Genomic DNA, 21,392 nt, shown 5'->3' on the forward strand with positions numbered 1-21,392 from the left:
GTAACGGAGAGAAGTTACATGGTATTTAATAGGGATGGTACAAACCGCACCGAAAACCGAAACCGTACAATTCACACACCATACCGAACCGTAAAATGCAGTCCGTGGCAAACCGCAATTCATGTACTACCCAGAAAAAAATATGTAAAACAGAGATTCTAGGAGTATCTTATCCAGTCTCTGATTAACACATTAGCATATAAGACCAATCAATCACACACCATTTTCACATTATAAGCCTATACAAACCATATTTAGGATATTTAGTGATAAGTCTGATTCTATTAGCCTCTTGAAAGAGGACATTTGGAACGCTCAGACAGCGCACATCAGCTGACGACAGCTGATTCAAATTGCGCATCATCACTTTATAATTGCAGTTATATAAATATGGTTTAATATTCCCAGTGCACCATTTATCATGAACTACAAAAAAAAAGAACCGTCGAGATCCGAAAACCGTGACCTTGACACCGTGATATGAACCGAACCGTGAATTTTGTCAACCATTCCAGCCCTAGTATTTAATGGGTAAATAGGGGTAATTACAAAGTAAATACCATGTAATACACGAATCTCAAGATTTAATGTTAAACTACTGTGTATGTTCTGGGTAACAACAGGGTAACAGAGAGAAGTTACCTGTTGGATACCATCTAACTTCTCGGTTGCCCTGTTGTTACCTAGAAAAATACACAGTAATTTATTTTCGCGACAATATCATGGCATTTGGTCATATCTGGTTTAGGACATGATTGTGGGTGCTGTAGTCAGATGAAACCAAAATCAAGCTGTTTGGGATTAACACAAATTAATGTGTTTTTAGGAAGAGAAATGCTGTCTATGATCCCAAGAACACCCTCCTGAAAGTGGTAACATGGTTTGAGGGTGTTTGTCTGGTCAAGACACTGGACAGCTTCACATTATCAACAAATGATTTTGGAAGACATGTAATGTACAATCCTGAGTGCCAACCTTCTTTCCTCTACCACTAATGGTGGGTCATGGATGGGTCTCCCCACATGACTGTAATCCATAAGCAAAAGCAAGGAAGGAGTGGCTCAAGGAGAAGCACAGTAAGGTCATGAAGTGGCCTAGACAGTCTCCAAACATTAACCCAATCGTAATCCTATGGAGGGAGCTGAAGCTCCCCTTTGCCAAGCCACCGCCACAATTTTTTATGAGCTACAGCAAGAAAAGTGGACAAAAATCCCTTCCATTATATGGGGAGGGATTTGCAAGGTGACGACAAGGCTATGCGGGCCTATTACCTGATGCTGAACCATTTGAACACCAACTGTTGGTTCCACCCCCAGCCATTGCCAATGATAGGCTGAAAAGATGCCCCCATGAAACCCCAGTGATGGATGTGACTAATTACAATACACATTTTATGTTTACAAAGCAACACACACACACTTTAATTACGTTCGCCACCTCATATGCAACAGCAGACACCAGGATGTGTTGACTGAGAGGGGGGAGGAGAGCAAACAGAGCTATGAAAAAGAAATCAGATGGTCTTTGTGTGGCCGGCCATGGGCGCAAGTCATCATAGATATGGTGTAATTGGGAAGGGTGGTTGCTCATAGCTCTTTCACTTAATGCTGATTAGAGCAGCGCACATACGCACATGAACCAATAAGCACTCGCACACACACACACACAAGCAAATTAGAAATGAATTGGGGTTCTCTTGAGGAGATGTACAAATGTAGGCCTACACATGATTTTATTACCTCATATTTTTCTTTGTAATTAAGTAAAATAAAGTGTCCTTATTTGAAAAGGAAACAAATTGTGCACAATGAATTGGCTTTCTATCTGTGTATGCATTAGTTTTCCATTACACACACACACACACACACACACACACACACACACACACACACATACACAGTGACGTGGTTGTGTGTTCCTGCGGCTACTATATATAGCCCCTTCAGAAGTAGATAGCAGGCAGGCCAGCCTTTGTAATCACACCTGTCAGGATATCCCCCGGAACATATTCTTTGAAGGTAAGAATAAAGGATTCAATTATTACATTTCACATATTTTAGAGTAAAGAATATAATGTCAAGACAAGGTATACTTTACAAGCCTTTGAATGTACATTTTTGGAAACTGGGATGGTTTTGCCTCTTTAAAAAAAAAGTGTGGAAGGAAAGATGTGTTTCTTTATTCTTTTTGTTGAGGAACTGAAAATATTTTTGCTTAATTGGGCATTTCTGAAACACATTTTAGAAGTAATACAACATCCACAAACAAAAATCATGCACATTATGGGGACTCCTCATAAGAAGATCATAGGACTCGCTCAATATTCATCTCAAAAGGCTTTATCACTTACTTACTACGCCACTCAAGTGACAATTAAGATATCAAGATCCATGACTCTAGTGGAGCATGTGTTTAACACTGAATACTAAACCCTAAAAATGGCAATTGCTGAACATCTTAAATGCTAAAGGAAACACCAGGGCACTCACTCTAAATCCCCACTTTATGTACAAATATCGGATTTAAAAACAAAAAAAATGGAAGTCTTAAGTGGACGTATTTAAATTGTGTTTGGCATACATTAAAATAAGAGTTGGCAAACTTAGAAAATACATCAATGAGACGGGGGGTCATCTTTGAAATAGCTAGAATCTACAAAGTAACTAAATTCAGTACTTTAATATTTATGGTAGAGTAAAGCAATAAAAGACTGCTTGTTTGGTACTTCAGTGATCTGTGCAGCAGCTGTTCTCGGGCAGTTTTGCAGAGTGAAACGTTTTTAAAACCACCCCTCAGCAAATAGATCTTTGTGAAAGATATTATCTAATCTAATTGCTGAAGACAATCCAAACAGCAAAAGCGAATTATCCTGAGGCAGCTGTAACAGCACTACCTGGTTGCTCACCATGTCAACCTTAATGTCTGGCCGATGCATTTGACAAACATTTTGTGTTGTATGATTTCTTTTCTCTCCCTAAGCGCCTGGCTATGGTGGTGAAACATGTGATGTTGAAATCAACCAAAGACAGGGGAATACTATCTATTTCAAAGACTAATGCTATAAATCGAATATAGTTATTGCTTAAACTTGCCTGAAGGCAACCACATCAGAACCATGATGAATCCAGTATTCTTTGCTTATTATTTATCATACCATGCTTTTGTCTAGTAACTCGCGGTTGTTTTCCTTGATGTTTTTTAATGTAAGACTATATGCAAAGTGCACTGCCCCATATTGATATTCATGGTGCCACCAAATCTTTATTTCATTTGCTTTTATTTTCCATTAACATCCAGATTCTGTAATGTCACTACATGTTATACTTCACTCTGTGTGTGTGGAATGAATAAAAATCCTTGTAATGCTTTTGTTAACGTTTTTTTAAAGGATTTCCCCCCTTTGATCCGATTAATTTGTTTATTTCATTCATTTTAGTCGTGTAGCGAACCATGGCTTGGTTGAACCCGATTGAGTGGGTGAGAGAAAGCCGGGGGTCCCCCAGACTGGTGCTGGTGGTGGTGTGTGTGGCTCTTCTTCTGGACAACATGCTACTGACAGTCGTGGGTGAGTCTGGAACATATCCAGGTCGATATTAAAATCAGTGGAGTCTGGAGACATAAACACATAGTTGTATGAAGTAGACATGGAAGTACTCTTTCAGGTGTAACTATAACACTAGTAGTATGATATATAGTTGAAACAATGTAATTAACACAGAGCCTACCGGTATGTTATGACCTTACTGTCATCAACATTGTAATGGCTATGCCTTAATCTGTTACTTAAGGTTCTCAGCAATGTCATAGCAATGTTGTTATGGTGTATTTTTCAGCAAATAGTATTTTCAGCAAATAGAGAAATTGGCCAGCCGGCAACCTCATCTGCACAAAGAGGCTACAACATATTTATATAGTATTTAATATTTATGATAATTTTATTTATTTTGTTAGCAAACAGCTTCTGCTTGTTTATTCATGTTGTTTAAGTATGAAGTAACCATACCTTGTATCTTTTATCTTGTAAGATGTGAATGTCTGCACTTCTGATGTTGACATTTACCAGTGTGACCGCTTCACCTTTTCCCTCTGACCTTGTGTTCCCATTTCAAGACTGAAACGGCAGAGAAGCCTGTGGGCCAAATTGATATTTATTCTCCATTCATATTTATTTTTATATGCTTTATATTGCCCCTAATTGAGAAACACAATCTCTCCTAGAGTCATACATACAGTAGCAACAAGTCATTTCCCCCCAAATAAAATTGGGTGAATACTGAGGTAAAAACAATCACTAGAACACAGACAAAATGAAGAATTCATATGCTAAGGCAACAGGGAATGATGTGTGTAAACTTCTTAGACATGAAGAACATGATTTATCTGTTTTCAGCTGAATTAAATTTCAGTTCCATGAATATCTATTATCATCTTATGACGACTGATTGTACTAACTATGTTTAGTTGGTCTAATTCGTTCATTTCAGTTATGCGCCCCTCTGTCTAAAAGGTTGCCAGAAAGTTAAAACAACCACGTGCAATTCAACTGAAGCGAAGAGAGAAGAGAAATCACTAGTGTTGGAGGCAAAAAGACATGGGATAAGTTTTGCAGTGTTGATGCCTCTGTAAAGATCACATTCTAACCCTGCTGCTGTCGTATCCCATCTCTTCCAGTTCCCATCATCCCCACCTTTTTATATGCCTTGGAGCACCCGACCTCCTCCCCTCTCTCCTCCTCCTCCTCCTCCCCTCTCTCCTCCTCCTCCTCCTCCCCATCCTCCTCCTCCTTCTCCTCCTCCTCCTCTTCCTCTTCTTCTTCTCCTCTCAGCACTACACAACCACGCCAGAGGACATCTGCCTCACCTTACATGCTCTCTCTCTATGGTAACGCCACCGTCAATGAACAAACCTCTAGCATCACCACTGACGCAGTGCTAGCCCCTGGGCCCTACCTGGCTGGGAACGGGAGTGAGGAGGTGGGTCAGGGGCAGCAGGAGGGCTGTCTGGAGGAGGTGGAGGACAGCCAGTTTCTGGAGGAGGAGAATGTGCGTGTGGGCCTCCTGTTTGCCTCCAAGGCTCTGGTCCAACTGACCGTCAACCCCTTTGTTGGGCCGCTGACAAACAGGCATGTATCCATCATTACATTTAGGGGCAGAGCTATAACGGAGGGCAAGCAGGGCATTTACCCGGGGGCCCAGGGCCATCCTATATTGGTCTTGAGGGCCCTATTCTGACCTTAGCAAGCCGTATGGAGGGCCCTACAAGTGTCTTGCCCTGGGGCCCTGTGGACAATTGTTCCGCCACTGATTACATTACACACGTATCATTATCACTTGCCATTACATTACACTTTACCATGGCAGCCCACCAATGTTAACACTCGTCATCAGACAGAGATAGTTGCAGCTAGCCTTATTGATTATATTAATAGCATAATTGTGTTATTGACCATTTTCATCCAACCTACACCATAGTGCTTGTGTTTATTATAACTGTTACTGTCATTATTAGTATTCAATTATGTTAATGGAATGATTTGATTATGTTTCTGACCATTTTTTTTGTTACAAAAACTGATATCAGAATATCCAAAGTAGAATTAGAGCCAGTGATTGTACTGTATACTCTGGTGGTGCTGTTTGTATTATAGGACCATATGTATACCTTGCTGTGTAAAAAGAATGAAGGAAAGAAAGAATGAATGAAAGAATATGTTTTGTCCATTTGTTTCAGGATTGGATACCACATACCGATGTTTGCAGGGTTTGTCATCATGTTCCTGTCAACCATATGTAAGTATAAAATGTGAGTTAGCATGTAAACTCGCTATTTCCACACCGTATAGCTGGTGGTAATTGGTGGTTCTCTACATATAAAAACTAGAAAAGTACTCAGAGAGTGGACCTCCACCCTCTGGTGGACAGAAACACACATGCACCGCGAACCAACAAACAGAACTCGTGACGAACACATAACCTCCTTAGTGGAGGTACATGTAATGCGAAGATGAAGAGGAAGTGGAGGGAGAAAAAAACAATGAATTGTCCCATCTAAATTGAGGGCCAGTCCCTAAGGAAAGAAAAATGTAACAAACAAAAAACAACAGCATTGTTCCCTGAGGACTGTTAGCCCACCGCGAACATTTCTAACGTCTAACCTGTGTGTGTGTGTGTGTGTGTGTGTGTGTGTGTGTGTGTGTGTGTGTGTGTGTGTGTGTGTGTGTGTGTGTGTGTGTGTGTGCGTGCGTGCGTGCGTGCGTGCGTGCGTGCGTGCGTGCGTGCGTGCGTGCGTGCGTGCTTGCATCTTTTGTGTATGCGTGCATGCATGTGTGTGTGCGCGGGCACATGTTGCATTTTTGTCCCTCAGTGTTCGCCTTTTCAGAAACATACAGCTTGCTGTTCTTTGCTCGATCTCTTCAAGGAATTGGGTCCTCTTTCTCCTCTGTGGCAGGTACTTTCAGTATTTATTTCTATGAATTTTATTCACATTAAGAATTAAAAAATTGTTCATATCATCATAAATCAGTTTTAAACAGGAAGTCGAGCAAACTAATCTTCCATTGCAGGATTAGGAATGCTGGCGAGTGTCTACACAGATGATAACGAGCGAGGTATTGCCATGGGAGTAGCTCTTGGAGGATTGGCCATGGGGGTTCTAAGTAAGTCATGCAAGTGTGTGAGTCTCAGTGCAATGTTTGTTACTACTGTATTACATATTGTACTTGTGTGTGAGAGACTGTATGTGAAGGAAGAAAGAAAGAGGGTAACATGTGTGTGATATGCGTGAGTGTGTATGTGCCAGTGTGCCTGCCTATTTTTGTGTGTTAACGTGCATGTGTGTGTGTGAGTGATAAGAGAAAATCAGATACTGTGTTTATGACTACAGAGGGAAGCTAGAGACTACAAGGGAAACTACAGACTACAACTACAACCACTAATTACAATTAAACTGCACCAAAAAAGCATCCGTGCTGTTCATATTGTACAATGTGTTGGTAGTAATTTTGCAGTATTTGCTTACTAACACAATACATTTCTGTTGTGTAGTTGGTGCCCCCTTTGGCAGTGTGATGTATGAGTTTGTGGGAAAAAGCTCCCCTTTCCTCGTGTTGGCCTTCCTTGCTGTTTTTGATGGAGGTAAAAAATATATACTGTATATATTTACAAACTTGGTATACAGTGTTGTATCAAGAAATGTTAAGAAAATCTGAAGAGTTCAGATGCAAAACCCCCTAACTCCATTTCTGAAGACCTGCACTTCTATATTTTTAGAGAACCCCGTTGTTTGTTTGGTTTACATTCATGTACTTGATAATACATATAAATACCGGTAGTTCTATTACATAAATAAAATAAAAAATATGCAATTTTGATAGTTTTGTATTAAATAAAAATGAATTAAGATTATTTTTTGAAAAGGCACTTAGGGTGGTTTGCATCTGAACTCTTCATCTGTAGCTTAATGTTTTATTATTTATAATTAATTACTCCGTATAGTAAATATTTCTCACTGTCTTTACTTTACTTTTCTTGCAGTTCTCCAACTATGTATTCTTCAGCCCTCAAAAATATGTCCAGGAGTAAGTATGTATTTCATTGCACGTTTTACTGCACACACTGTCACAAAAGCAGAAACCTGTACAGAGAGAAGAGAAATCCTTCCAGCATTACTTGTACTAGCTTTTCTCTCACTGTGTCTTGATTAAACTGAATCTCTGAATGCTTACCTCTCAAATAGTTGTTGTCAACACCTTGTAGCCAACTGATTTCTAAAAGCTGCTTTTGCTCAGTCCCGACAACGATGGATGTGAAAAGTACAAATCGGGGCGATAAGTAAAAAAGCAGGCAATTTCTGGTACTGGATGTTCGCATTTTTCCATGCAAATAAGTGATGACATCACATGTTATCAAAACAAACAGCAGCAATTCATTTGATGGGGTCTCTACATAAGGGTGGTATGTAAGCGTCATTAAAATGACATGGCACTCAGGAAGATTGTTGACACATTATTGACTGTGTGACAGTGACTGTTGTCATAATGTGTCATTTGAAGTGTGTGGACACACAAATAATGTCAAATTGACATTACAAAAACACATCATGACAACTGGCAAGAATATCAATAATGTGTCAATAATTGTTAATAATCCTGACATTGTTCTGCTGGACACATGACATCCTTATGTAGACCCTCCTCACTAGTTGTTTTTGGTTGTTGATTTTCTTCAGACGACAGTGGGAACTCCATTGATAGACCTTCTGAAAGACCCCTACATTCTCATCAGTGCAGGTGAGGACAGATAATGACGGTGATGTTTTGGAAAGAGCTGGTTTGTGGGTTTGGTTGTGTTGGACATAACTCCTGCATGCTATTTTGCCAAAATGTATGTGAAGCTGCTTCGAATCCTTCAAACCTAAGCCCAGCTCAAAAAGCACACAGGTGGCTGGATGCTCAAGCTGTCTTCAGTGTGTTCATTGGAGTTTGTTGGGTGCTCTTGGATATCGGGGATCAGTTAATGTATGATGTAGAGAGAAAAGTTCATCCAGGCACTCCAAAACAAGGTGTCCAAACGGGAAGTTTACATTAAAAAGCATTTAATGGTACTGGGCTGCGGTTACATTCAAAAGCCGACATGTTTCGACCTCACCAGGTCTTCATCAGGGCTGGGTTCTAAGCCCAGCTCACTTTGGTATAGAATGTACTGAAGAATGAGATCTTGCTGGACCACTGGATACAAAGCAATTTGAAGTAGTAGATGGAAAAAATGCTGAGGAAGTGACATTTTAGTCTGTGATACCATTCAGAGAAATGTAAGCCGGGTATGACAGGCTAAAATATCAGTCTCTCATTAAAGTGGTTTCTCACAGAGTATGAGTGGTGGTGGTTTTAATCCAGATCCATCTACATTTAATCAAACCTCTTGCTGTCTGCTGTTTTGTTGGGAAGGATCTCTGTGTTTTGCCAATATGGGTGTGGCCATGCTTGAGCCGACTCTGCCCATATGGATGATGCAGACCATGTGCTCACCAAAATGGCAGCTCGGTAAGTTGGCAATTTTGATGCTTCTTACGTACACACACACACACACACACACACCACTACTACTATTCATTGATCATTAATAGATTAATTAATTGAATAACAGACACACAAAATTACTCTTTGATAAGTGTAATGAGATGTAATAACATAACTTAGCATTGTTCTCAAATCTTTCAGGAATGGCTTTTCTTCCAGCCAGTGTATCTTACCTTATCGGGACTAACCTGTTCGGTGTGCTGGCCAACAAGATGGGAAGGTACTGCATACAATCACCCACAACAATCCATGTTGGAGTGGTGGATTAGAAGTCTGCATGCCTAGGTGCTTGATTTTATACATCTGTGGCCAGGCCACGTGATGAGGACACCTGATTCGGATCATTTGGATGAGTGAGCGAATACTTTTGATGTAGCGTATGCGATCCGATCAGATTTCTCTACCAGTTTATCCTAGTGAGCGCACATTATCAGACAAGAGAATTGACTAAGGCTCACATGTTATGGTTTATGCAAAAATATAATTCATGACAGGCCTTCTATTTTCTAATTTAATCTAATCTAATCTATCTAATTTAAAGTAGTGATGGATTCCTCTGACTGCATGTTACTGTAACTGATGTGTCTTCTCCTGTGTCCACAGGTGGCTGTGCTCCATGATAGGCATGCTGATCATTGGCATCAGCCTTCTCTGTGTGAGCGCCAAACACTGCCCATCGGCTTTTATATGCACCTTGCATATACACTCCCCATTGTCTCCTTCAGTTCTGTCAAAGTTGTTTCAACTGTCATTCTGTGACGTTTGTCATTGATTCTGGTAGTTAAAACTGCTTGTATGCAACAGGACATCTAAAATAATCCTGCCTATCTAAAATCTTTTACATTGCCCCAGGTTCCCTATCAGTGGGCCTGAACTGAAGTTGCCTTTCCGAAATATATTGAAGCTCCAAAGAGAAATTCAGTTGCTTACTACGTAGCTCTTTTGAGATTAGTCTGTAATTTACCACTGTGGTGTCAGTTCACTATAATAATAATCATTTTTTTTAACAGGTGCCTCTTGCAACAAGTATCAATGGGCTCATAATACCAAATGGTGGCCTTGGCTTTGCAATCGGTAACTATTCATAAATCACTATACAAATATGTGTAGTATACAGACAGTGCTGCAAGAAGATCTTAAAGATCATATGCTGGTAACATTTTTCCGCAATGTTTCTGGGCAGTGTTATTTATGTATTGCCAATGTTATCTTAGATTTTTTTAAAGTCTGCAGCAGACAAGTTTTCACCACTGTGATTTCTGACAAATGAGTAAGCATGTTGTTCCCTGGAAGCCTGCCAAGCTAGACATTAACATGAAATGAATAATCTGCCATCATAACATTAGCGAAGCTGAAGATTCATACTGCTGAACTGGGTGCAATACACCAGCACAATTACTAAGCCCTCTCCAATGACTCAATACACAGATTCAAACATTGCTACACAGATAGAGAGAGGGTTTTATGATTGCAGTTGTTGATTTGATTCACATGTGATTTGAAAAGGATATCATGACATGGGTAAGCGGTTAGTGCATCAGACTTGTATCCCAAAGGTTGCCGGTTCGACTCCCTACACACCAGGATGGTGGGGGGAGTAATTAACCAGTGCTCTCCCCCATCCTCCTCCATGACTGAGGTACCCTGAGCATTGTCCATCCCGCCGCACTGCTCCCTTTCAGGCACCATTGGGGGCTGCCCCTTTGCACGGGTTAGCCATAAATGCAATTTAGTTGTGTGCAGTATGCACTTGTGTGCTGTGGACTGCTGTGTCACAATGACAATGGGAGTTGTAGTTTTCCAGTTGGGCTTTCACGCTTTCACCTTAAGACATCGAATGAACAAGTATTCCTTAGACCCAAAAAGTGACCCCTGCTGTTGGCCTATGTCTGTGTGTATATCTCCACATGTATAAAATTGCTTTAATTTGATGTATTTCAGGAATGGTGGATTCCTCTATGATGGCGATCATGGGCTACCTGGTGGATATTCGACATGCCTCTGTATACGGCAGTGTGTATGCCATTGCAGATGTGGCATTATGCATGGGGTTTGCTATAGGTATGTGTTTCACACGCAGTTGACCATATTGTAATGATATGAAAACTGAATATTTTATGTTGCCATGGCATGTATTCCTTGGATCAAGCACATTTTAAAAAAAATACTGTATATAGTTTGGGCTTTGGCTTTTATTTGGATTGGATGGTTAAGAGAGTCAGGACACAGTATAGTGAGAGAAAGTGAGATTGGAAAGGATTGGGACATGACCCAGGAAGGACTTGAAACCTGCGTCCCCACGGGCAATATTGCTCTTATATGTGTATGATGATATAGCACCACAGCAGTCCCCAGTTGGTATATCTTTGTCGTTTTCAAGTCAGTGGCAAACTAGGCTGTAATTTTTGTGAAGAGTTCATTTACGCATAGCATTCTGACAATCGTAGCCTATGATGTAAAATTAACTTGCTTTATGTGTCTCTTGTGTAAGGTCCATCAATAGGAGGTGCCATAGTGAAACACATTGGCTTTCCCTACCTCATGGTGATCATTGGTATTATCAACATTGCCTATGCGCCTCTTAGCTACTTTCTAAGCAATCCAGCTGTAAGAGAAGAAAAAATGGTAAGTGGTTCCATTACTTATTAATGGTACACAAAATAAAAAAAATAAAAAATGCATGACTGAAGTTTGGCTTGGAAATTGTACATGGAAAATGTATGTATGGTCAACCCCGATAAAACTATCTTAACATTGACACCAGGAGATGGGTTTGAAACAAACAAACAAACAAACAAACCAAAAATGGATCCACAAAACCACCTTTTCAGTCACTATGACTTGATGATAGATAGGCCTATATTCATAAAAAAGAAAGATAATATTTGTGAATGGGAGACATAAATTCTGAAAATAAACTTCTAAAAAATCACAGTTTACCTTTAAAATTTAGCATCAGACTGCTTTTGCCACATTGAGTCACTCATCAGTGTTTACTGAGAAATGCTTTCTGTGATGTGTTTTCAGGCCATTATTGATCAGGAATGTCCAATGCATGTGAAGAGCTACGAGACACAGAGACCGCGAGAGTCTCTCTCTGACAGCAGTGAGGAGAGTGAAGAATGAGAAACAGCAGCACCCATCTGATTATGTTACTTACTGTATGTTGTGATGGAATGGAATAAAGAAATGATTAATTGATTAAAATTGTGCACATGTGTTCATATGTTATGTCTCAGTGAATTTATTGTGTGGAGACATATTACATTTGATTCAACTTAGCAAACAGTTTATCCACAGCGACCAATTTTAGGTAGGCTACAGGCAGGGTATTGGTTCCAGTCTACAACAAAGTCAGGTGCCTTGGACTGCTGTCATGATATGGGAATCAAACCAACATGCAACATTTTAAGTTAGAGTTAATGCATCTAAATGTTTTTGTTCATTAGCTGGCAGGGCCTCTGGTTTCCTCCTAAGAAACATGTAGCCTACATTTTCTAAGGCGGAACCTAATCACATCGCCTCGTTTCCACCCGGACATAATTTCTTGTTACCATTCAGCATGGAAGGTGAATGCACAAACTTGTTTGCAAGATGATAGAGCATAGTCAGAAAAGCATGATTGAATGAAACCCCATCCCAGCTGACCTACGTATCGTAAGCACTACAAAGTAAGTTTAATCGAGTTGAATTTATTACACCCAAATTAACTATGAGGACAATTGTATGGTGACAAATGTAGCATGCGTGTGTTGTGTTGCACAGCCCTCACCCTTGGTGCGCGGACATAAGAATAGCAAACATGGATTTATCTGCAATTCTGAAAAACCTCCACATTCCTCCTGCGGATATCAGTCCTCTGACAATCTCTAAACCATCTGGCGATCATGACTGCTCAGTCGCCAGGGTGTTTCAACACATCCAGGTGAAGCTCAAGTCAGAGACATGGTCAGAAGTTGCTGTCATACTGGACCTAACTGGGGAACTTTTCCGGGTGGCAGATAGCAGTTGGCTTCTTCCAGACGTTCCTGATTCCGACTTAAGCAGCTGGTTTTCACACTTTGTGCAATCCCTGATATGCCATGCTGCTTTGCCCATTTGTGAAACGGACAGTGCAACACTAGCACCTGAGCTTTACCAAGACATTCCTGAACGAGCGTGTGCAGTGACTGCTGTACTGCAGGCTCTCCTTCTTCGTTTGGGCCACAACCCTGCACCTACATCTTGCACTGCAAAGAGGTGCCTTACACGGGTACTGGCACCGTGCATATCGGTGTTTGCTGCGACACACCTGCAGGACCAACCGTGGACCAGTGAGGCTTCCAGGAAGGATGCAGCTGCTCTGCTGGATGCTGTTGCTCAGGCAACAGGCAACAGCTGTTTTCCAGACATGATGTGTGGCAGCAGTGCAGATGACGATGCAGGACTGGTCCGAGCTGTTATGGATATACTCAAACCACAGCTGACCAAGTGAGAATATAAAGCTTACTCAAGGTTATATTATTTTACGGCACTATTCTTACCAAAACATAGCATTTGCAGAGGTGGAACGTAACTAAGTATTTTTACTTCGTTACTGTACTTAAGTTTTTTTTTCTGGAATTTGTACTTACTTGAGTAAAAATAAAAATGCAGACTTTTACTTTTACTCAATTATATTTTTTGACAATTACTTGTACTTTCTACTCCTTACATTTCTAGAAGAGGACTTAGTTACTAGTTACATTTATCCTAGGTTTTCCTGTTGTGTTTCCTGGATATTTGAGTAGCCTCAGCTGCGGGCAGGGAGGTGGGTTCAAGCCCCTCTTTCAAACTGACACCCAGACAGAAAATATACTTTAAAAAACATTAACAGGACTCCATAGTCATGTTCAAATAGAACCGAAAACCGTTGCAGAAACTTTTTCCTATTGGATCAAGTAGGCAGACATACTTGTACTTTTGTACTCAAAAAGTATATTTAAAAGTTAGTATTTATGACTTTTACTTAAGTACATTTTTGGTGTACAACTTTACTTTCACTTGAGTATTTTTTTTGCAGGGTACTTCTACTTTTCCTTAAGTACACAACCTCAGTACTTCTTCCATCTCTGAGCATTTGTCATAATGATAATATTTGTAATTGTGTCATCACATCATAATCCATGGCAGCTAATGCCTAATAGAGAGGTGGACCGTAGAACTTCAGTGTGTACATCAGTGAAGTTTCATGTAAGCTAATAATTCTTTATTTATGTGTCTTAGGGACAATTGGAGACGAAACCAGGCCACAAGACACGTGTTCTTCTGGATGCTGGTGCAGGTCAAGAGGCCGAGTTTAGTGGATCATCTGGACACCGTCTTTCCTCCGTCTCTATTGATCTCTGATGATTATGTTTTGGACAACAAGGTCATGGGGGTCAAATGCCTGCATCACATTATACTGAACGTGGTAAGACTAACACGAAATTGTATAAGCTTAACAATTCATTCCATTACAACAATCCATTAGGAAAATTGGTATGGTCAAATTATATAAGAAAAGAAAATGTTACGAATACATTTATTGTGGTTTTTCCACATTGTGTTTTTTCATTACATTTTTTTCCAGTGAACTCCTCAAGTGCAAACAATAGGCTACTGGTATGCTTGATCAGCCAGATGCATCAGCCGCATTTGCTTTGATAATATTTCTGGAGTTTCCAAAATTTAGCACGAGGCGGCTGTAGCTAAATGGTTGGCCCTTACCATGCATTGTCCAAAAGACACTTCCAACATCCTTTAGTTTATAAGGCAAACGGAAAGTTTTGTGGACAAATGAAATATAGAAAGGGGAACAGTTGAAAACCTGTGTAGCCCAATATGTGTGGTTGTAATTTGTATACAGTATAATTTATTGCTTCCATGTTTTACTGATACTTTCGCCTTCTGTCATATCAGCCTGCAGCGGACCTTCGGCAGTTCAATAGAGCGCAAGTGCTCTACCATGCACTCTTCAACCACCTGTACACTTCTGAGATTCCTCTCTTGCAGGTACACCTCTTACAGTCTCATGAATACAGTCTCCCTGAAATCTCTGAAATATTCCATTAACCAGTAATGGGCCACCTGCAAACTGATGTGTGTGACTTGTAAAGAGTTGTTCCTGTTGTAGAATTGCTGCTTCATAGTGTTTGGCAGTTAAATCACTAAGTCAATATATTGAATTGTCTTTTGTATACCTTGATATGGACCATGCATTTGTGTCTGACGTAAATAATTAATTAAATTGAATATTGAATTTGTATAGAAAGTAAGTAGACTGGTGAGCCAGACTATAACATGAGGTTTAGTTTGGCACCACTCTATTTAGTGAAGCTGTGGCATCATTAATTGGTGGAACCATGAAACCAGCTGCTGAATCTTCCTCAACAACTTGCTGCACAGATTTCAAAAAAGTTGTAGAAAACCCAGGCACTCATCTTCTTTAATTAAAATGCCTTTATTTTGTTAACTTGCTGCACAGATTCGAACAGAGAACAGCCTGATATATACTGACAGTGGTGTGATTGAAGGATGGCTTTTGTTACACACAGATAGTGTTATGATCGAAGGATGGCTTTTGTGTTCTTTTGGATTGCCTCAGATGGTGCAGCACTCTACCAACTTGCCAGGCAAAAAGACGTTCTGCCTCTAGGTGGTGTCATCTAGTTTACTAGGCCAAGGGTTCCCAAACTTTACCATGTCAAGGCCCCCCACATACCGGTATATTGCAGCCAAGGCCCACCTTACATAGGTCATGCCACACTATTTTCTTCGCATCCCTTTTATAGATGTGTATAGAAGACATCTATGGGTGGAACTGCCCCTTCAGTTCTAAATCTGCCATAGAACTAATACAAACCTGCCTCGTTTCGGAAACCGGAAATACACCGTGAAATCAACCAGTGGCGTATCTGGTCTCTTACAGAATCTGTGTGGCTAATTAAGGGAGGCATGGAACACTGAAAAGTAACTGTCATTTTTTTTCAATTTTAGAACTCTGCTGTAGATTACTCAATGGCAACCACTGCTTGCTGTGATGACTAATTAGTTAGCTGCTGGGCCTACCAGAGTCATCCAGAACAGGTGTTGTCAATTAAGGGTTCTGACAGTTACTCTTCAGTGTTCATTAGCTAAGTTAGATTATGTTATTTTTTACTACAACTGCTATACATGGGTTCTCAATTTTTGTTTTCCCCTGGCTGCGTGACTTATAAACAAAACAAAAACCATGTATACATGAGTTCTCAGTTTTGTTTTCCTCTGGCTTCACACAACTCAACCTCTGATTGTTGGAAACCGCTGTCGGTCAAAAATCTAGCTCACATGGTTGGCTGCCAGTGTCTTGTCTCTCCTCACAACACTGTTTTATAAACAAACAAAAAACTGCTTTGGCCCAAAAGGCAAGCCCACTTTTAGCATGTTCTACAAGAATGCAGTGCAGTTTAAATAAAAATTGTGCTATACTTTTCCTGCCAACTTGCCGCGGCCCACAATTTGAAAACCACTGTACTAGGCTACATTTCAGTACATTGAATTTTTATATTGAGTGTTAGTTTACTGAGCCAACTTATTCAACTGTCTCATTTCAGGTAGTCCTGCCCTGCATTTTCGATCTGTTGAATGTTCTGGAAAAGTCCCCGGCAGACATCTCTTGTCCCAGGAGGAGGAATCGATTCGATGAAGTGCTGTGTCATGTCCTCACATACATGGAGATGGAGGACAAGATTACTCTCCGTCGCCTTTATGCTACCATGCTTCCTCCTTTCATTGACAGGTGACCTTAATAATATTAATGATAAGAGAGCAAAGGAAAAACTTGCAAACAGAACAGGACAAGGCATAAAATGAAAAGGAAAATGTGGTGCAAGATGGATGTTATTTCTTATTTATTTATTTTCAACAGTACACAGACTAATGGTTTTACAACTGTCTCTAATGAAGACGTTGTCATTGACACATTAGTCCACTGTTAAAAAATAAATCATACATCCGTGTGGCACCAGATTTTTCCTTTTTAGAATAATAATGATGACTTGTTTTATGAGGCTCCTTTCAAAATACCGAAGTCCTTTTGACATCACATGCATGAGTATGTAGCACAGTATGTGCATGCAAATGTTTGTGTAATGGCACATTGTTTTGGATATTTCCATAGGATGGGCATCGTAATTGTTCGCCACCTTAAACGCCTAGAGATGGTCATTGTTGGATACTTGGAAATATCAGACTGCCCAGAGGAAACAACCAGGCTAGCTATTCTGGCAGCATTGGAAAAGACCATTCAAGTTGCTTGGCCAAGGTATATTAATCCAAATTACATAATGTCATTAAATCCAATTGTTATTGCATGCAAATATAGAAAGCATTTGTCAATAGCATTTCAGCTGAAATTATATGATAATGTTCTGCTTTGTCTGTCAGGATGGAATGCCGGTTGCCTGTTCTAGGGCGGAGCTTATTGAGGCTACTTTGTGATGTCACCAGAGAATGCCAACCTCCTGATGTCAGGACGGCTGTCCTGGACAAAACCATTCGCTGTCTCCAGCTGCTTGACTACAGCTCACAGGGCAAACTCCGAGTATGTTCCTTTAGTTACACTTCACACCTCTCTCATTTACCTTACAAAACCTTTATCCCTAGAGCCTCCGGGGACACAAGCTGACTCATTGACACTTCAACATCTGGGGCTTCATTAATAAAACATTTGTTTGCACTGATTTGATTTTGAAAGGGTTCTTGTTACTAAATGCATATTTGTTAAACTCATCTTTCAAAAGCTTGTACCTTTCCCTTAAAGTGATATCGTGCCATTTTTGGAAATACATTTACACTTCCCCTTGAGTTCAGTGATTGTAATTAATTTCCTGACATTGCAGGCCATTCTCAGTGACGTGGATGACACCTGTGCCAGTGGTGTTGTACTCGACTGCATTCAGAAGGTGACTGGATCACCGCTACCCGATGGCTGCAGTAGTACAAGGGGTTACTGCTAAGCAGAGGAGACACTTTGGGAGAGGACTGATATTCAAAATGTTGGACCCAGCCATTTGATTTTCAGAGGAACTTTGGACAAGCATTTGGATTTTGTCATAACTTTAAGCTATTAAGTTATTTGTGTGCTTTATCAGTTCAGTGAACTTTGATGTGCACCAGCAAAATAATAATAAAAAAACAGGCCTACTTTTTACTCAAGTGATATGACACTAACATACTCTTTGCCTTGATTTCAAAGCCAACCTACAGTAATCACAATAGGCTTTGATTATCAAACACTAAGCCTGATTACATACGTAGACACACCTGTTTTATCATACTTTCAAGAGCATTTTTGTTTACCTTGATTACTTAATTCACCTAATTAATTTCCCTTTGGGATTAATAAAGTAACTTTTGTACTTCAATGATGAATAAAACCAAACCACAAACATGCACTAATCCGAAGCAAATACTTGTAAAAGATTGCGTTTGGATATGGCTTGGCAGAGAAAATAACATTTATTCATATACTCAGGGCTTTTTCTGAACGGGGAAATAGGGGCGCTCCACCCTCATACCTCCGCGGGTGCATCCTCATACTTTTTTTTAATATTTAAATTACTTTTTTGAGCACCCCTAGTAAATTCCCCCTTCACCCCCCCGCAACCTGCCATGATGCTCCCTCATGCCAAAAATTCCTAGAAAAAGCCCTGTATACTCATAAATATTTTGATTCTAAGGTGACTCGAGGATGTTTAGTGCAAAACCATACATAATCAGATTACTGTACGGTCTATGATGGGATCTATGGTGCTGTCATTGATGTGCCACGACTGATTTGTGCAATAAGAGTCGAGAATCACCTTGATTTCTGGCAATTTCAACATACTACATTTAACAATGTGCCCAAAATATGCACCATTTTCCATTTTCTTTTCGGTTGATAGTGGCTGCTTTTCTTTCCCAGAAATGTTCACTCTAGTGGGCAAACAGTTCTTATAAAATATGCAAATGAGAGTGTACTATATGATGATATAGCCATCAATAGAATGAATACGGATGAAAAGCAAGCAATTTATTTGACGCCAATCTGTTTTGTGATTAGGAAGGTAGAGTTCACCGGGCTAAAGTCACCATCAGCATTGTTGGGAGGGAGTGTAATGTCAACCATGTTGAACTGCTTGAGCTGTCAGTTCTTAACTGTCATTTCACATCTGGGGGCAGGGCTCCAGAGTGCGACCAATTTGGTCGCATATGCGCCCAATTTTTTTCAATGGTGCGCCTAAAAAATATTTTTAAAATATTTTAGGCGCACCGGTGCGACCAGCCATCAGTAGAACAAAATCAATTATCAAACAACCGTTTTAATGGACATAAAATTAATAGTCATTCTACAGTAGTGGTCCATCATCACACAATAAAACGTGTCGATGCGGCCATTCCTTCAACTCCGCTGAACTACCGGTAGCTTTCTCCCCCTTCCTCGTTCACAGGCAGCCCGACGTTTCAGAATAGAATGTTCGACTTCGCTCAACTATCCGAGTTCTCATGTGCCAGCGAGTTTTGTGTTTTCAACCAGGCGAGTTTTGCAACGGACAAGAGAGTTACAATCACGGTAAAAACAGCAAAATAACTTGAGGATATTTTAAACACGAGAGAGTCACAATGACGGGGAAAAACTAAATGGCTTGAGGATATTAAACATTGTCACACAAACACGCAGACGGGTGCAGATAATTGCCCGTTTCAGCCGCGTGCAGAGCTGGCCAAACAACAGGTGACGCGCTTGTCTGTCGGGTCTTCTGTGAGAGTTTTTTGATAGCGACTAAGGCAGGCTACATACTGCCCATCAGTCGGCAAGGCATCGTTCATGCACCTCGAGACAGCACGAGAGAGAGGGAGAGAGAGAGTGAGCGAGCGAGCGCACTAGTGCTGTCGTGTCTGTTCGTAGCGCTTGCTAAGATACCACAATCATTAGGCCTATGCAGAGGGAGAGCGCTCAAAAATGGGGAAATAGACAAAACCCAACTCACCTCAGATTCCACTGTAAACATAGGCTATGCTAGCCTAGAAATCTAGACGCCCCTAGCGACCGCAAATTGAATTTGCTCCCGGGGGCAGTCTAGCGGACCCCGGTCGTTTTGCGAGGCTGAAAGTTATCCGATGACAGGGCCAATCAAATCGCGAGGGGGGCCGGGCTACTTAGTAAACAGGAAACTTTCTAAGAAGAAGCATGGTGTCCGTCCGTGCTACGTACAGCACGAAAGTGCACTTAATTTAAAAAGCCTGGATGATAATACATTTCGTGTCTGACATGGATTGATGTAATAATACACCATGAACTTATCGGACACAAATAGATCACAACACAATCACAATACCATTTGATCATTCGATGTTTTAAACTAGCTCGGTAAGCTAAGTTGAGCATTTTACAGGACCAGATAGTCACGCGCTATTATCAGACCACTACTGTAGGTGTAGAATGAAATTGCTGCCCCAATTTCTAATAAGACACATGCCATTAAAAACGAGACATTTGGGAGCTTTGAAAGTCTTTGAGTAGCTTACTAAATAGATGGGAATGGCATAGTCTACCAAGCTAGACTATGCCAGCTGGCTAGCTAACCTGTCGTCAATAACACAGAGCTAGGTATCCAGTCTTAATATAACCATTTAACAAGCCCCAAATGGCTCAACATTTCGCTGGTTGATCAAGGAGGGCCATGTGGTTGAAAACGAGGCATTTTTTAACTGTATAAGTGAAAACACGATTTATTAGGACACTTGTTTGTGGCTGTGGTCATCACATGCATTCACTGCTACGACGGCTCGAATTTGCCGCTCCACCTACAAAGGGGCCCTCGCTGGCTAGCTAACCTGTCGAACACAGAGCTAGGTATCCAGCCTTGTATTATATGCCTGCCCCAAATTCTAATAAGATCCATGTCATTAAAAACGAGACATTTGGGAGCTTTGAAAGTCTGTGAGTCGCTTACTAAATAGATGGGAATGACACCTAGAGTCTACCGAGCTAGCGGCTAGCCAATCTGTCGTCAATTACACAGAGCTAATATCCAGCTGTGTATTAGTTATGGGTATACAGCTAGCTAGCTAACACCGAACATGCCATGTTGACAACAATCATAAATATAACCATTTAACAAGCCCCAAATTGCTCAACATTTCGCTGGATGATCAAGAAGGGCCGTGTGGTTGAAAACGAGGCATTTTTGAACTATGTAAGTGAAAACACGATTTATTAGGAAACTTGTTTGTGGCTGTGGTGATCACACGCATTCACTGCTACGACGGCTTGGAGTTGCCGCTTCACAAG

The 21,392-nt window shown here is 40.6% G+C and overlaps 2 protein-coding genes across 2 annotated transcripts; both read left to right on the forward strand.

The window, feature by feature from the left end:
* The first annotated feature begins 3,383 nt into the window (after window positions 1–3,383).
* Window positions 3,384–12,253, forward strand: LOC134445122 (chromaffin granule amine transporter). The gene is made up of 16 exons (XM_063194207.1): window positions 3,384–3,565; window positions 4,672–4,739; window positions 4,821–5,122; window positions 5,731–5,789; window positions 6,364–6,447; window positions 6,563–6,655; window positions 7,044–7,133; window positions 7,533–7,576; window positions 8,227–8,287; window positions 8,945–9,040; window positions 9,218–9,296; window positions 9,680–9,731; window positions 10,087–10,150; window positions 11,018–11,137; window positions 11,568–11,701; window positions 12,104–12,253. The coding sequence occupies exons 1-16, from the start codon at window positions 3,451–3,453 to the stop codon at window positions 12,200–12,202; spliced, it is 1,560 nt and encodes a 519-aa protein (XP_063050277.1). The 5' UTR covers window positions 3,384–3,450; the 3' UTR covers window positions 12,203–12,253.
* Window positions 12,254–12,587: 334 nt separating this feature from the next.
* tti2 (TELO2 interacting protein 2) lies at window positions 12,588–18,510 on the forward strand. The gene is made up of 8 exons (XM_063195594.1): window positions 12,588–12,747; window positions 12,842–13,546; window positions 14,321–14,507; window positions 14,996–15,088; window positions 16,669–16,853; window positions 17,235–17,378; window positions 17,501–17,657; window positions 17,956–18,510. Exons 2-8 carry the CDS (start codon window positions 12,879–12,881, stop codon window positions 18,070–18,072), a joined length of 1,551 nt encoding a protein of 516 aa, XP_063051664.1. The 5' UTR covers window positions 12,588–12,747; window positions 12,842–12,878; the 3' UTR covers window positions 18,073–18,510.
* The last annotated feature ends 2,882 nt before the right edge of the window (window positions 18,511–21,392 follow it).

Source organism: Engraulis encrasicolus, chromosome 3 (assembly GCF_034702125.1).
Source record: "Engraulis encrasicolus isolate BLACKSEA-1 chromosome 3, IST_EnEncr_1.0, whole genome shotgun sequence".
NCBI classification, from domain to species: Eukaryota; Metazoa; Chordata; class Actinopteri; order Clupeiformes; family Engraulidae; genus Engraulis; species Engraulis encrasicolus.